The following is a 15479-nucleotide window of genomic DNA, read 5'->3' on the forward strand; positions in this document are numbered from 1 at the left end:
AGCCAACAAAATTGGCTTTTCCAAGTCGGCTTAAGTGTTCAGGGACACTTGACTCTCTAGCACAACCTCTGTTCTAATCCCCTAGGTCATAGTTTTCCCTTTTAAAAAGGGATATTTCATAGCCTTTTAAATAAATCTTTTCAGCTCCACTGATTTGGAATAACATGCTTAGTGGCTTAAGAACTTCTAGCTGGGCCCTCAGCAAGTTGTCCTTCAATGAGCCGATTTTGTCATGAACCCTGGCTCTCGAGAGTGGCTAGGCCTCTCCCAATGCCAGCACTGTGGACCCCAGTCCTGTTCTGGGATCTCAGGCAAGCCCTTCCTCCCTTCCAGCACCTAGGGACCTGCATCTTCAACGTGGAGACCATGCAAAAAACAGGCACACAGAATAACAAAGGAACATTCTCTTGATCACCTGCCAAGACTCTATTTCAGCCACAGAAATGAGCATTCCTCTTCCTAGGTTCAGTTTCAAGGGAATCCGTGCTCTAGGGGAGCTTTCTGTGTGTCTGCCTAGGCAGAGGGAGATAGACAAGAAGCCATCAAAGGAAGGCAGAGTGGCCAGGAGGTGGGGCTGATCAACACAACTGAACCAGCATAAACACAGCTGATCAAAGCTCTGTGCAAAGCCCTCGGAAGCTGGCTGATATATACTCCATCATGTACCTCTTTGCCTCCTTTGGGACCTTGAACCACAAGTCTTACCAAACTGCAGTAATTTGCTGAGCCCTCAATCAAACACTCGATCTCACTGAACTGTGAAAGCAAGGTCTTGTCTTTAAATAACATCTAGTGAAGTAGTTTACACCAGGATGAAAAGCATGTTTTCTAAAATCATCGTTCGTATCGCCTAACTCCTGTTAAAGTAAAACCTAAACAGAACCAACACTCCTATTGATGGAGTTCCCTGGTCTGTACAGCTTTCTGCCAAGCTCAAGGGATGGTGGACCAGGCAGTTTCCAAGTGATGTGACCGAGGCCCTAAGAGCCATGCTGCCTAAGACAATCTTCACGATTCATCGTCACAGTGCCTTATATCCCCACCATTAACTATCCCTTCTGGTTAAGGTACCTACTTCAAACACACTTGTGTTACCTGGGAGGAGTTCCTAGCCTGTTTCATTGTGTTCAAGTTTGAGAACCTTGGCCGCAAGCAGCAGCAGACACACCAGGGGCGTCCGCTTTCTGTCCACAGACAAGCTACTCCACATCTTCAGGTCAGTGATGCTTAGACGTTCACAGGCCTCAGAATCACCTGGAGGCTAAACCGCAGCTCGCTGGGCCCCACACTGGGTTTCCGATTCAGTAGGTCTGAGATGGGACCTCAGAATTTGCATCTCTAACAAGTTCCCAGGTAAAGCTGGTGCTGCTGGTCCAGGACCACACTTTGAGGACCACCGTACTAGTTGATTTCTAAGGAATCTTCATGATACGGAGGCAGCGTGTGAGAACATTCTGATCATGAACCATGAGGTAAGAAGACAGGGTTCTGAAGTAGAAAGGGGTCAGGGCTCAAAGGCAGGCCAGCCTAGCAGAAAACTTAGACTTGCTCAGATGATCCACCAAAACATACTTTATGGACCTCTTACTCCTGCTTTCTTTCCTTTGCTTGCTTTTCTGCTTACTGCCCCCAGGAAAGGCAAGTCCGCTGGCAGCCCCAGCAAGGCCAAAATGTTGTTCCCTCTCCCAGGCCCCTTCCTGAACGGACGCGTTCACACAGCTAATCAGACTGTCAACATGCTGCTCAGCCCTCTGCACCCTCTTCTGGGGGCTCCTGACACGTCTTAGAATTTACACAGGACTTAGTGAAGTCTTAAACTACATTTTTTTTCTCTTTTGAGATCATCTACTTCCTAATAGGATAAATTCGATGGAAAACATGCTCTGATCCTTCAGCTGCCTCTTCTTGACACAAACACAAGGAACTAATTAGCAGGCCTGCGCAGGAGGCAGGCAGAAAGGGGTTCATGACAGGACCACAGGCTGGGCAGCCACCATCAGGTAGGACCTCACGACTCACCCTTTGGCCATCACGTCAGGAGTTGGGTCCATAAGTCAGTGGAGGGGAAACTGACATGTGGATGTCTGCTTGGTGTTACCATGGCATCTACTGGGCAAGTAGGTTCTGTTCATGATTTAGCTCCCCGTACATCTGAAAGCCCTTGACATCCCCGCTTTCATGTGACTCTAACAAGAATCCTGCGAAATAAGGAGAATGGAACTGATGACCCCATTTGGCAGATAAGACAATTGAGAAGGAGCTCAGAGAAAACTGGACATTGTACTCCTGGCTCAGCCACTCCTCATGTGGTCTTGAGCAAGTCTCTTCCCCTTCCTAGGCTTCAGTTTTACCATCTGTGAAATGGAAGGAATGGACAAGGTGATTGGGAGGTCTCCTTATAGATCCCTTATTCTGGGAGTAAGCTATCCAAGGAAAAGGACTTGCCTGAGGTCATGCAGTTAATGACACAGAGAAACCAGGGGCCTCTATACCGTGTCTGTTGAGTGAGAGCCATCAGAGCACCCCCGTCGCCACCCACTGCCATCTTCCTGACAGTGTGGGCCAACCGGGGCCTCCAGTTGCCCTCTGCCTTGCAAAGACCAACACCCCTGGGATGGTGTGGTAGGGGAACACGTGCTCAGAATGCTCCCTGACTGTGACTTAAAGCCCCAGTGCTGCCAGCTGTTCATTAGAGAAGGCCATTTCCTCCGGCACCTCGTTTACCAGACAAACACAGTGGACGCCTACCCTGTGCCAGGCCCTGTGCTAGATGAGGGGATGTGGAAGGGAAGGAGGCTTGCTGTCCACCCGTGAGAAGGTCACAATGAGGAGAGTGAACACCGTCTGCTGCATCCGAGTCCAGCCCCCCGGTCGGATCACAAAGCCCGTCCCTGGCAAGGGGCTGTGGCCCACGCAAAGGCACTAGCTGCAGCCCAGGTGAGCACGATCCTCTTCAAGGCAAGCACAGTATCCATGAAACTTTAGGAGGGGTCAGTTTAGAGCCATTCACATGTAGGCACTGTCCTCCAAACACACCAGGAAAAGCAAATGCACACGTCTGACCCCCACCAATTCATTGGCTGGAAGAATGCCGTGCTCTCTCTCTGAGAGTCAAACCTCCCAAGCACATGGAATCAATGAGCCCAACTAGCTTCCTATCTGTAACGTGCTGGCCAATGACAGTTCTTCCATTAGTTCAAGACAGTCAACACAATCAACTGGGCCATGTCTCAGGCACGGGATTAGACTCCCTGGAGGAAACCAAGATGAACATGACACGGCCATCAGGAACTAAGGAGCTCTCAGCTTAGGAGAGCATGGAAGACGCAGACACACACACAGTACAACAGAGCAGAGAATGGTGGGCGCTAGAAGATCCAGGTTAGGGGGTGGGGAATTCAAAGGAAAGAAGGACTCATTCCAACTGGAGACCCAGAAAGCCTTCGTGAAGGAGACAGCACACAGAAAGGTCATCCATCAGGAAACAAGAAGGCCAGGTTCTCACGTCCCTTCTGCCACAGTCAGCCAAGTAAGCTTGAGAATGCCAGTTCTCTCCATTTTAAAACGGACCATTTGCCCGAAGTGCCTCACGGCATTTTGAGAATTAAATGAGAACTGATTTAAATGTACATCAGATAAATAAAGGCACCACATATAAAGCTTTCGTCATCACTCGGGGCAGAGCAGGGAGGAAGGTAAAAGAAGAAAGTACATGGGGGAGGAAGCAGGTGGGGGCACGGGACACCTGCCCAACGCAGCGCTGATGTGAACACCTACTGGGATCGTAGCTGGCTCCGGTGATTTCTTTTTTAACCTCCCACGGCTAATTTTACTGAAGAGAGTACACGAAGAGGAAGTCAGAGCATCTGAATTCCTCTGCGTCAGGAAAATGAAAGTTCCAAATGGAGAGGTGGCTCCCCACCACTGAGTGACAGGAGCACAGCCACCTGCGGTGGTCCGTGAACCTGGGGCTCCTCCTGGGCTCCCAGCATAGGGCCCGGGCCCTGTGTACTCAGTAAACGCTCATTAGATGAACGGATGGGGTCCTTACTACTTTACAAGGGGCTTTGCTTTCATGTTCCATTTTGATTCACAACCACAGGCCAGCAGGGCAGGCAGGGAGCATATTATCATCCTCGTCAAAGATGGGGAGACGCAGGCTCGCAGAGGGTGACTGTCCACGTCGCAGTCAGCGCCGTCAGAAGGGAGCCCGCGACTCTGCCTCCTCAGACAGTATCACCTTCTCAGACAACCACACACGTCCTAAGAATTGCTGCCACAGCCAGTCTTTGGCCCAGTGACCACCTTCCCTGATTTTCCCAAACGCTTACCACATGCTGTTCTGCGCACGTTCCCTGTAATACTTCACTTAATCAGACCCTTTCATCGAGGAAGGTCCTATTATGACTCCCAAATGTACTGGTTTATTCCAATTCAGAAGGTGGTTTTGTGCATCCCAGAAATAAGAGTGTCATGGATTCTCTGGTCCTTTTACCAAATAAGAACTGATTTGGATTAAAACCGTTGGTTCAGTTGTTTGGGGTCATTGTTCCTCAGAAGAAAGAGACAAAGCACAGGGAGTTAGGAAGACAGAAGGGCATGATTTTCTTTTTTTTTTTTTTTTTACCATGGACATTCCTTCCTACAGAGTCGGCTGTCAGTTTTGACAGATGGCCTGGCTGCAGGAGGGGGGACAGAGGGCAAGCTCACGGTTAAGGCAGCACCAGGGAACTAGAGCCAGCTGGGCTGATTCGAGGCCTGAAATCTGGGCTGGACCCCAAGTTCCAGCCAATCAGGGTGGGACAGGGAGCCCTGCTCCGCCCACCCCCACCCCGCTGCAGCTGTACCAGGCAGGTCAGCACGTTTCTTGGTGTCCGTGACCTCCTGGCTGCAGGCAAATAGGGTGGCGAGGGAGAGCAGAGGAATGGGGCCTCAGGGAGAAAGCTGAGGCATGTTCAAGGTCAGAGCTCCCCTCCCCTCTCGTCACCCACCCCAGCCCCTTGGCTGGTAACAGTTCACGGTGCACCTACTTCCTGAGGGATGTATTCATTCTAGTAAAAATTCACGATACAAAAGTTTGGGCAGGAGGCTGGAAAGCACAGCCACTCCACAGCTCTGTTGAGGGGTGCCTGGCTGAGGTGCTCAGAGACTCCCCTAAAGTGGCAGGAACTGAGGTAAGGGGAATAGAATTTCAGAGGACTCCCAGTTCCTGAAGGGCACAGTGGATTAGGTAAGAAGAGGTCTGGGGCCTTGAGAACAAGGGTTGGTGTGGCCGGGTCAGCTCTGATCTCTGCTGCTGCTGGAGCATTTAGCCGCCCACCCCATGGGGGGTCAGCACCTGTGGCTTTAGCGTCACACTAGGGGGCTAGTATATCAGGGGCCTGGGAGAGCCGAGCCATGAGCTGGATAATGTACACCGAGAGTTAGTTGATCAGATTCACCGTTTATGCCTCCGTCCACGGACAGAGAGAATGGAACACAGAGTGGGGCAGCTTTGATGGGAGGAGGGGGTGAGATGAGCCAGAGCAAAAGATTCCAGTGGTGGGAAGCCTCCCAGGGAGTCCTGAGCAGAAAGGAGGCAGGGTAGGTGGTTAGGTGGATGGCAGGAAGAAGAGGGTGCTAGAGGCAATTCACCAGCTGCACAACGTTCTTGTTTTTTTTTTTGGGCTGCGCCACATGCCTTGTGGGATCCCAGTTCCCCAACCAGGGACTGAACCCGAGCCACAGCAGTGAAAGCCCGGAATCCTAACCACTGAACCACCAAGGAACTCCCCAGCAGCACAATTTTAAAGCCATAGAGTTTAGAGCCGTATCACCGAATCCAACCCTTCTTGTACGGCCTTGAGTCATCGGTCACAGCCATGACTAGTGGCCAGAACCATCAGACCAGACTAAGAACCAGAACTTCCCTGCTCCCCCAGCAACAACTTCAGCCCCGTGATCCTTCTAGCACCCTCCAGCCTCCCCCAAATACTGACCCCAGTCCTCTGATTCCACGGGAGCTAGGAATACCCTCTTGAACACTGAGCATTCTTGAGGATTACATGCACCACGCGTATCAGCCATTCTGGACAGACATACCTTGTGTGAATACTGCTGATCAACAATCCTCGCCAACCCGAAATCCCCAATCTTGAGCACGAGGTCCTCCGTGCTGATGAAGATGTTGGCGGGCTTCAGGTCCCTGTGCAGCACGTTGGCAGAGTGGATGTACTTGAGCCCTCGGAGCAGCTGGTACATGAAGAGCTTGGCATGCTCCTCCGTCAGCGTGCCCTGCTCCAGCAGGCGTGCCAGGTCGGTTTCCATGTACTCCTGGACGATGTAGGCCACGCTGAACTTGAACAGCTCGCCCTGCAGGTCGGCACCCTTGGACCCCAGCACCTCATACACCTTCACGATGTTGTCGTGGTCCAGGCGGCGGATGATCTTGATCTCCCGGAGTGCATGCTTCATGCTGCGGGCGTCGCTTAGGGTGATCTTCTTCACGGCCACCTTCCGGCGGGCCCTGCTGTCCACGGCCGACAGCACCAGCCCGTTGACGCCGAAACCCAGGGGTTGGAAGTCAACGAAGCGCCCGCCAAGGTCATACCCGTAGACGCTGGCGATGCAGTCGCCCTTCTCAGCCATCGTTGGCTCAGTGGTCAGGGGCTGACCATGGGATGAAGGGGCAGTCAGGAAAGGCCAAGTCCCAGCTCGTGGCTTCCCCAGCACACCTCATTCTGTCAAGTCCCAAGGCTGAGGGATGGTTCTTCTCCGGGTGATGTCACTGCCAACAGCTCCCTGGAGACAAGAGTGGCATATGTCCATACTCGCTGAGCTGCAGAAGTTGGAGGCTCAGACTGTTTCCTTAACCTGTACTGGGAAGGCTGTCCACCAACTCCTATGTATCCTGAGCCTCCCTGGAAGCTTAGAATGGCTCATGATTCTTTCAAATATAGCATATTGGAAAGAAAAACCAGTCTCTTTATCTACGTGAACGTAAAGTTCTCCATCATGATGGACCACAAAGTAGAGATGCAGAAACTCTCCCCTTTAAATCCTTTGTTAAAAGAGGCTCCTTCTTGCTGAAATGTGGTGCTGTTGCTGAGCTGTGTTCTTTTACTTTAAATGGTCCAAAGCTCAGTCGTATCACAGCCTTCAGCAGCTTGGGAGCTGCCCTCTGTGTCCCGAGCAGTATGAAGATATCCCAACAATGGATTCTAGAGGCTTGTAGGGACTTCTTTATACCTCTGCCAGCTCTCCTTTCTACCAGCTCCTCTTAGATTCTGAAACCCAAACCAGTCTGTTGAGCATTGGTGAAGAAAGCTGGAGAAATCCAAGCGCCTTTCATGAGCTCTACACCAAGTTACACCTGAAGTCCCAGACCTGAGGGCAGCTCAGCTGTCCAGCCAGGATCCTCTGGAGGCTTCAGATGTGGGCAGCATCCTCTGTCACCCCCTCATCCATACTACCTTGAATGAGACAGTGTTCTGCTGGATCCAGAGGGGCTGGCAGGAATGCAGCATCTTTCAGACCAAGTCTCCTTTCCTGTCAAAGAAACAATGTTGGGTAAATTTCCACACTTCAGCTTCCAGCACCTTCCCACTTGTGTGTCTTTTGTTAACCAGCCCAAGTGTTATTTGATCTGTCCAGCCAGCTGAAACACTGCTTGCTCAGGGGATTCCAGGCTTTGCACTGCCCAGCCACACCGCCTGCTGTGTGCGGCGCTCCCCTGGAAGGGAGAGAAGATGGATTGATTTGATAAGATCATCAACTGGTATGACTTTTATGTAAATGCCTGCTCCCCGAAGGTTAATATGCACAAACTGTGGGTGGCAATGATCAGCTCTGACCTTTGTGAAAATCATTTGTTATGCTCTCCAGACATACACAGCAGCACTAGCTGAGAAGGGTGAGAGTAAAAAGTAACTAGTTGCAGACAGAAAATAAAGGATCAATAATTTTGTTTTTCTACTTGGACCCCTTTTCTTTCTTCTTTTGCAAATGTCTTTGACTATTTCGAGAGAATTTGCCATGCACTGAGATTTAATTACTTTGTGTCTCTTGCTGCCCATGTAGGCAGCATAAGCATACATACCAGATTATAAGGAAATTTTATTGCCCCCCTGGAATAGGGATTTTCTGCACAGCAAAGCAGGGCACAGACTTCTTAGCATGACACCAGGGCTGGCATGCTGAATTGTATTCTTTTTGATAATGGGAACCTAGCTCTTCAAAGCAATGAGTCAAATCATATCCTGACTGCTCCCTGGTGGCTGCTGACTCAAATTACAGGCATAGGACCTAAGTGGGGAGAAAAAAATGGCAAAACTAGCAATGTAAATTCAGACCTCTGAAGTAAAGGCAATATCATAGCTTCTAAGGAAGTGACAGGTTTTATAAGTTTATAAAGTCCACACACACAGAGAGAACAAACACTATATCCTGCGCAAAGGACTGAATCTAGCCAGGGCTGCTTCTTAATTCCCATAATCCTGTAGGGTCCCCTGTAGGGCTACTTTCACATCTGAACTCTGCAAATGATAAATGAAGCAAAACAACAGTCAACTCAATGTTCTAAAACCAAGGGGGCAAATTAGGGGACAGAGATGACCTGAAATAGTAAATAATCAGACGCCCTCTAAAGACTACTAATGAAAGAAATTTACCAAGAGTCTGGAACATAGTAATTGCTCAACAGTTGTTACCTGTTGTTGCTATTGTTAAAAATTCCCTTATGCTTGAATAAGATGTACCTAATATTCTGATGTTTCATCAATCTTCAGCAATTCTACTCTGCACGTTTTTATCGGGCCCAGCAGCAAAATAATCAGAACTTAAGGCTGGGAAATAATTGTAACAAACAAGTCCTGTGGCCCTCAACCGGCGGTGGTCCTGCCTTCCTTAGCTGCTCTGACGAGGAGTCACTACAGGCCTTTAATGAGCAGGGCCAGATTTGCCAATCATCCTGCCAAGCATCACGATCAGTGAATAACTGACACCCACCCCCAAATGCCAGCATCTCCACTGAGAGACTACGATTCTAGTCTGAGTTCTCACTTTACAGATAAGGGCACTGAAGCTCAGGGAACACCAGCTCAGTGCTTCTAGCATAGACAGGGTCAGTAAACATTTGATGAATTGATAAAGGAACACCATTCACTCTGAGGATTCCTAGCCAGTTAGAGACAGTGCTGGGACCACCCACTGAGCCTGTCTATGGCCTGTGCTGTGAAGTCCACCTGGACACCTAATTTAGGGGAACAAAAGAGCCACCTGGGACCCCGTTCCATCCCTCCTCCAACTCCTGCTACCCAAGTCTGGTAACAGAAACTAAACTGGAACACCTTTCACTTTCTACCCATATACTTGGCCTGATTCCCAAGGGCAGAGCAAACAGAGGAAATTATATATTGCTTTATAAGGGGAGATGCTGAAGCCTTCTTCCCTTTCCGGCTCCCCATGGGCTGTAAACAGAGACAGGAATGAGCACCTAAGCAGGGAGATGACATCACCAGCAAGCTGAAGGCAGGATTTGTTCCACATCAGCTGCAGTGCAGATAATCTGTGGATAATTAAGAGGGGCTTTATTTTTAAAACTCTTTCTTCTTCCTCTCACAGGGGGAGGAAATATCTGTGTTTGTGTGTGTGTGTGTGTGTGTGTGTCTCAGTGGTCTGCCCAACATGCTATCAGCAGGAACCCCGTCACCTTGGGAAGGCTCGATTCCAGCCAATCCACCATCCTCATGGCCTCTAAGTACACTCTTTTAATTCCCATCCTGCTTCTTTGCTTGCACCTTTCTGGTTCCTGAAATATCCTGCTTCTTCCCCACTTGTTAAAATCCTGTCCATCTTTCCAAATCCAGATGAAGTCTCACTTCCTCTCTGATTTACCATATACTAATCTGGGCTGTTCCTTAACTTTTTATACATGTCCATCTCTCAACTAGGCTTTAAGTTTCTCAAGCCCAGGACACAAAGTAGTGCTTAGAACATAACTGTGAATTGGAGTTACCTGAGGTGCATTTGTTATGTCTACGAAACCGTGATGCCTACCTTCCCTAGACGGTCAGCCTCCTCCCCTTTCCATCGCTGCCCCAATGCAACGTGTTCATTGCAACAGGGATCTTCACACAAGCCCCAACTGCCCAGACAAACCAATATCTCTGAACTTCAGTACCATCTGCTTAGATGCTGCCTCTCTTAGCATTTCAACACGAACAAGGCAGCCCTCATCTGAGCATTTCTCTGTGTCCATTTGAGTTTACTGTTATTCATCTTTTCTCAAACCTGCTTATTTTCTAAGTTTTCCCCTATCATTCCTCTATAATTTCTACCATAAACGCTTTGCCTTTCCCTACAGGTGGACTGATTATGAAATGCCAATTACCTAAGAAGTCTCGGATTAGGGCTATTTTCTTGCATGGTGTACCAAGAGGCGTGGGCCCATCAGCCCTGGAGAGGGGCGCATCCGGCATGTGGATGTGCCCACCTGGGCAGAGGAGTGAGTATGGCAGCTCTTGGTGTGATGCAGCATCTCAGGGCAAAGCACAGTCATTCTCCATTTAGGGGTGGTGACTCACAGCTGCTCTGAATCACAGGTGTGATTTGGAACCAGGGAGCTGGCATTCACCTTGAGAGGCGGAAAGGTCATGGGTTCAGCTGTGCTCAAATGACAGTCAGCGAGAAGAACACATGTAACTCTTCCAAGGGCAGCAAGGCTCCCACAATTCCATGGTGAACATCGTAATAAACACAGGAGTAGAAATCTCTACCCCAGGACTCCTAGCAATGGTGCTTCTTTTCTCCACTGATTTCTCACCAACTTTCCATCAGTCTCTTATTTGAGGCCAGTTAATTATCCTCTCATGCATCCAGCCTTTTAACATGTGGAGGCAAACCAGAGACTGGTGGTGTGTGCCAACTGTCCCTTTCTGGGATTCCTGGGGCTCTAGTTTACAAAGCGGCTTTGGAGAGTGTAAATTTAGACTCACTTCCTCTGCCTGCTCTGATCCTCCCAAACCTCAGGCTGGTGGCTTTCAGCAGGAACTAAGGCCTCCAGCATTGGAGGCCTTGTCTGGAGGACATTTCCCAGATACTGCTTTCTTCCCTCTCCTGAGCACCCCAAAACTTGCAGGAAAACCTTCCCTGGCAGGGCTGATGTTTACAGTTGCACAGGCTGTACACTGCACAATTCCAGGTAGTACCATTCATATCAGTCAAGTCTGTCTGACTCGAAGTTCCATGATCCTAATTGCTGCAGTCTATGTGAATGAAGTCCCTAGACCAGAGATTGGCGATTTTTTTTCTATAAAGGGCTAGAGAATAAAAATCTTAGGCTTTGTAGGACAGTCTCTGTTACAATTATTCAACCCTGCCTTTGTATCACAAAAGCAGCCACAGACAATACCCAAATGAATGGCATGGCTCTGTTTCAATAAAACTTTATTTACAAAAATAGGTGGGGGGCTGGATTGGGCCAGGGGGTAAGTTGCTCTAGACCCCTGCTCTAGATTGTGTAGGAATGCCCTCTAGCTTGTTCCTAAGGAGGCACTGAAGTGTGTGGTAACCGGGCCCCTTTCCGGCTCTTTCTGCACCGTCTCCTCTCTCCTGGACTCAATCCCCTACCACCAGCCCCGGTTGCCCCTCACAGTGGCACTATCCCACGCCTGCCCTCCCCGGGAGGAACCCTGGGCTTGGGATCCCACCCAGGCTTAGTTCAGCTCAACTGTAGGTCTTGTGCCCTCAGGACCCAGCTCTCTGCTTTCCACAAGCTACCTTCCAGCTCTGCGATTCTATGGTGCTGTTGACGGGCCTCGCTCCCAAACCCCATGTGCATCTTAACAGAGCCTTTCTGGGGAACTGGTGAAGATGACACTATGAAGATGGGGTAACTACACACGTGGAGGGTTCACTCTAGGCCAAGGGACTGATTAGTTGGGTCTCACAAGAACCCCATGAGGTTGATATCATTCTCCCATGAAGCCCCCACAGGGAAATGACTTTCCCAAAGTCGCACAAGTAGCCAGTGATGAATCTGGGGTATAAACGCGGGTCTGTCTGACTCCAAAGCCCACACTTCTCATCACTGTAGCCCATCAGCTGAGCCCAAGTAGGTGATTCCCACCAAGAACCATCTAGACCCAATGTGACTTCCAGGACTAGTGAAGGACAAATTTGGGGGATGCACACCGTGTGGTTCTTCTCAAACTAAAGCACAAGCCAGCCAGCTACCTTTTCAGTCTGTGTTTAGCTTCAGTGTGGAGATCACAGTTAATTAGCCCATTTGATAAAAAGAAAAATTGAGAAATAAAACATTAAAATGAGACTAACAGTTAAGGAAAACTAAACCAAACCAAAAAGAAAACACAACACACCAAAAAACCCCAAACAACAACAGCAACAAAAAACCTCCGCCAAGTTCAAACAGCCATAACCCTGCTTTCCAACCAGTACTTGACCTCTTCTTTAACTGTAAACCTCAGATGCCAGAGGCTCTGGCTGCAGGGACTGGCCATCCTAGAGGGTAGCTGAGCTGAGCATCCTCCCAGCTGGTCCTGTAGCTGCCACTGGTCACCTGCCCAGGAACCATTCCCACTTCCTCCAAAGGAACGGAAACCAAGTCTGGGTCAGCCATTGAGCAGCTGAGCCCAACTCAGGGTTGACTCATAGTTAGATGATGGGTCTAAACCAGGGCTTCTCAACCTCAGAAGGATTGAAATTTTGTGCCAGGTCCTTCTCAGCTGCAGGGCTGTCCTGTGCCCTGTGGGATGTTTAGCAGCATCCCTGGCCTCTACCCACCAGATGCACTGTAGCACCCCCCCAGCTGTGACAACCAAAATGTCCCTAAACAGTGAAAACCATCACCAGTGGAGAAGGCACAAAACTACCCCTAGTTGAGAACCACTGGTCCGAAGCAGCAGTCTCCAGCAGTATTGGCAATTGCACAGAAGAGTTATTTGTTTGAGCTATACGGTACAGGGTATGTATCGCCAAAAGTTTAGCAACCCCAGCCTTGCTCCACTAAATGCCAACAGCGCCCCCTGGTTCCTGTGACAGCCTCACACACAGCCACAATCCTAGAGGGCAATGACATCTCCCACACGCATCCCTGCTGAGGGCCATGAATCTAAGTCAATCGTGCTATCCCAACTCCCCTTTGATAATGGGTGGTTTAGAGGTGATCATAGCAGCCAGTTCTGGACAATAAGCCTTAAAGGCACTAGAGGGGCCTCACTGAAAAAGTTTTCTTCCCCTACTCCCTGTCCTTAGATGCACTTGTAGGAAGAAGTGGTGTTGGTGCCACACCATGTGGGGACAAGCTTGGAGACCAAGCCAGCACACCAGAGCTGGCAGATGAGCATGGGGCCTTGTAGACATCGCGGAGCCAAGCCTGGAAATGCCTGCCTCCAGCTTTCTTGCCAAGTGAGATGGTCGAGCTCTATTTTTGTGTAAGACATTTTTACTGTCTTTTTCCTTTTAACCTGAAGCTGTCACTGTCCACCTGATAGTAACCTGCTAGGTATATGGTTGGTCTAAGTGGGAAATAAAGAGATGTAGAACATATGGCTCCTGACCTCAAGGAGCTTATATTCCTATAGGGAGAGAAGGACCACATAACAATGACAGCAACAGTGCAAGAATATTTGGGGACCAACTTCATAGTTCCACTGCAAGTGCAGTAAGAGGCCCAGGAAGATCAGTCAGAGAAGCCTCCTGGAGGAGGGGGAAGGCAGCTTCCAAGACCGCCACCAATGGTCCCCGCCTCCTGGCTTCAGCTCTGTGGAATCCCCTCCCCTAAGCCTGTGTGGACTTACTGACTCACTTTTAAGGAACAGAATATGGCAGAAGTAATGGGATGTCACTTCTGAGATCAGGTTATGAGAAGACTGTGGCTTCCATCCCAGGTGATAGCTCTGGGGGAAGCCAGTGGCCATGTCATGAGGCAGCCCTGAGGGGAGACCCGGGTGAGTTCTTGCAACGGGATCTTCTGAGGCCCGCTGGCCACTAAATGAGTGAGCCAGGAAGCGGATCTTCCCCAAAGTGAGCTTGAGAGGACTCCAGCCCTCTCCGGTGGCCACGGCCCCACTGAAGGCTCACAAGAGACCTTACACCACAGGCACCCAGCTAAAAGCTGTGGCCGGATTCCTGACTCACAGAAACTGTGTGACAGCAAATGCTGTTTAAGCCAGCGAATACGGGGGTATTTATTATAGACAATAGGTAACTAACGGAGAGGAGGGACGCAGAGACCTCGGCTCTTGACACGTCCAAGATGGAAAAGATGCAAACTTGGCCTGAAATCTTGAGGCTTTGGGCATGGGGTCCTGGGTCTTACCTGGCCTAGAGCCCATCAGATTCCAGAGCCAGACAGAACCTTGGGAAGTCAGCAGGGTTGTTGCAGGGGGTGGCGGTGGGGGAATCTTACCTCCCTTTTTTCACTGACTTAACCCCGGGGGTGAGTTCTGTGTCTGGCACACAGTGAGGATTCCAGAAATAAATAGCAGTGGACACAGGAATGGCTACGTTGTGTGGTAAGATTAGGATTATGACAAAGTATAACCCAAATGGAAAGACAAATTTAAAAAATGTGCCCCCTGAGGCGCAGATCAGAAAGTTTTTGAACCCCTCCATGGTGAGTGGGAGATAAAGCAGGGGGCTCAAGCAACCATGCCACACAAGCCCCAGAAGAGAGGTGACCAGGAGGCGTTTCCCCACCAAGGAGAGGACTGCTAGTCCCAAGGCAGTGATCACTGTGTTACCTCTGATTTTTAGCATCGGGGCCCCCAGGAATCAGGAGAAACAAGTCTTCCTGGTCTTCCAGCTCTTGAAGTGAAGTACCAATCCCCCGACCCAGCAGGGAAACAGGCTGCAGGTGTTCATGGGCAGTAAGGCACCCGAGTCTGGAAGCCCCTTCTGTTTGTGGAAACCCACATGCACGGGCAGATGGTTCTTTCCAGTGTTATCACCCATGAGGCCAGCTCAGGCTGCAGTGTCCCGAGCCTCTCTTGCCCCCAGGACCACTCCAACTGAGGTCCCGGGATCCCCTTCATACACCAGCCGGCAGGACAGTAACCAACCCAGGCCCAAAGCACTTCTTGGCCTAAAATATGTGTGTCTCAAGCAGGGAGCCACTGACAGGCGCCCCAGTGAGCATCCGCCTCTGAGATGTGCAAACTCCCTTAACGTCCCTTTGAGGCAGCGAGGCCACTGGCCCTGGTTTGTTTCCCTTATACGGTTTCCTCCAGAACATGCCGGTGGGGGTGCCACCGAGTAAGAAACAGGAGGAGAACCTGTTTTATCCTCATCTCCCTGAGGGGGGATGGGAGGAGAGCTACAGAGGGCTGGAAGGAAAAAACGAGCAGCTAGAACATCAGACTCTGGGATTACTGCCTCCCCCAAAAGCAAACTCTGGGTGTATTCAGTTCAGTCTTTCCTCTGCCTTTTTCTCTTGAAAATTACGTAACCACCAGGGAGAACAAAGGCTTCCCAAGCCTCCC

General features: G+C 50.0%; 1 protein-coding gene across 1 annotated transcript in view; it reads right to left on the minus strand.

Moving 5' to 3' along the window:
* Window positions 1–15479, minus strand: part of MAPK4 (mitogen-activated protein kinase 4) — a 177759-nt gene that overhangs the window by 68520 nt on the left and 93760 nt on the right. Inside the window, exon 2 of the mRNA XM_067699066.1 lies at window positions 6082–7527. Within this exon, the coding sequence (XP_067555167.1) occupies window positions 6082–6627 (546 nt within the window). The 5' untranslated portion in view covers window positions 6628–7527. The remainder of the gene's footprint in view (window positions 1–6081; window positions 7528–15479) is intronic.

Source organism: Pseudorca crassidens, chromosome 12 (genome assembly GCF_039906515.1).
Source record: "Pseudorca crassidens isolate mPseCra1 chromosome 12, mPseCra1.hap1, whole genome shotgun sequence".
Classification (NCBI taxonomy): Eukaryota; Metazoa; Chordata; class Mammalia; order Artiodactyla; family Delphinidae; genus Pseudorca; species Pseudorca crassidens.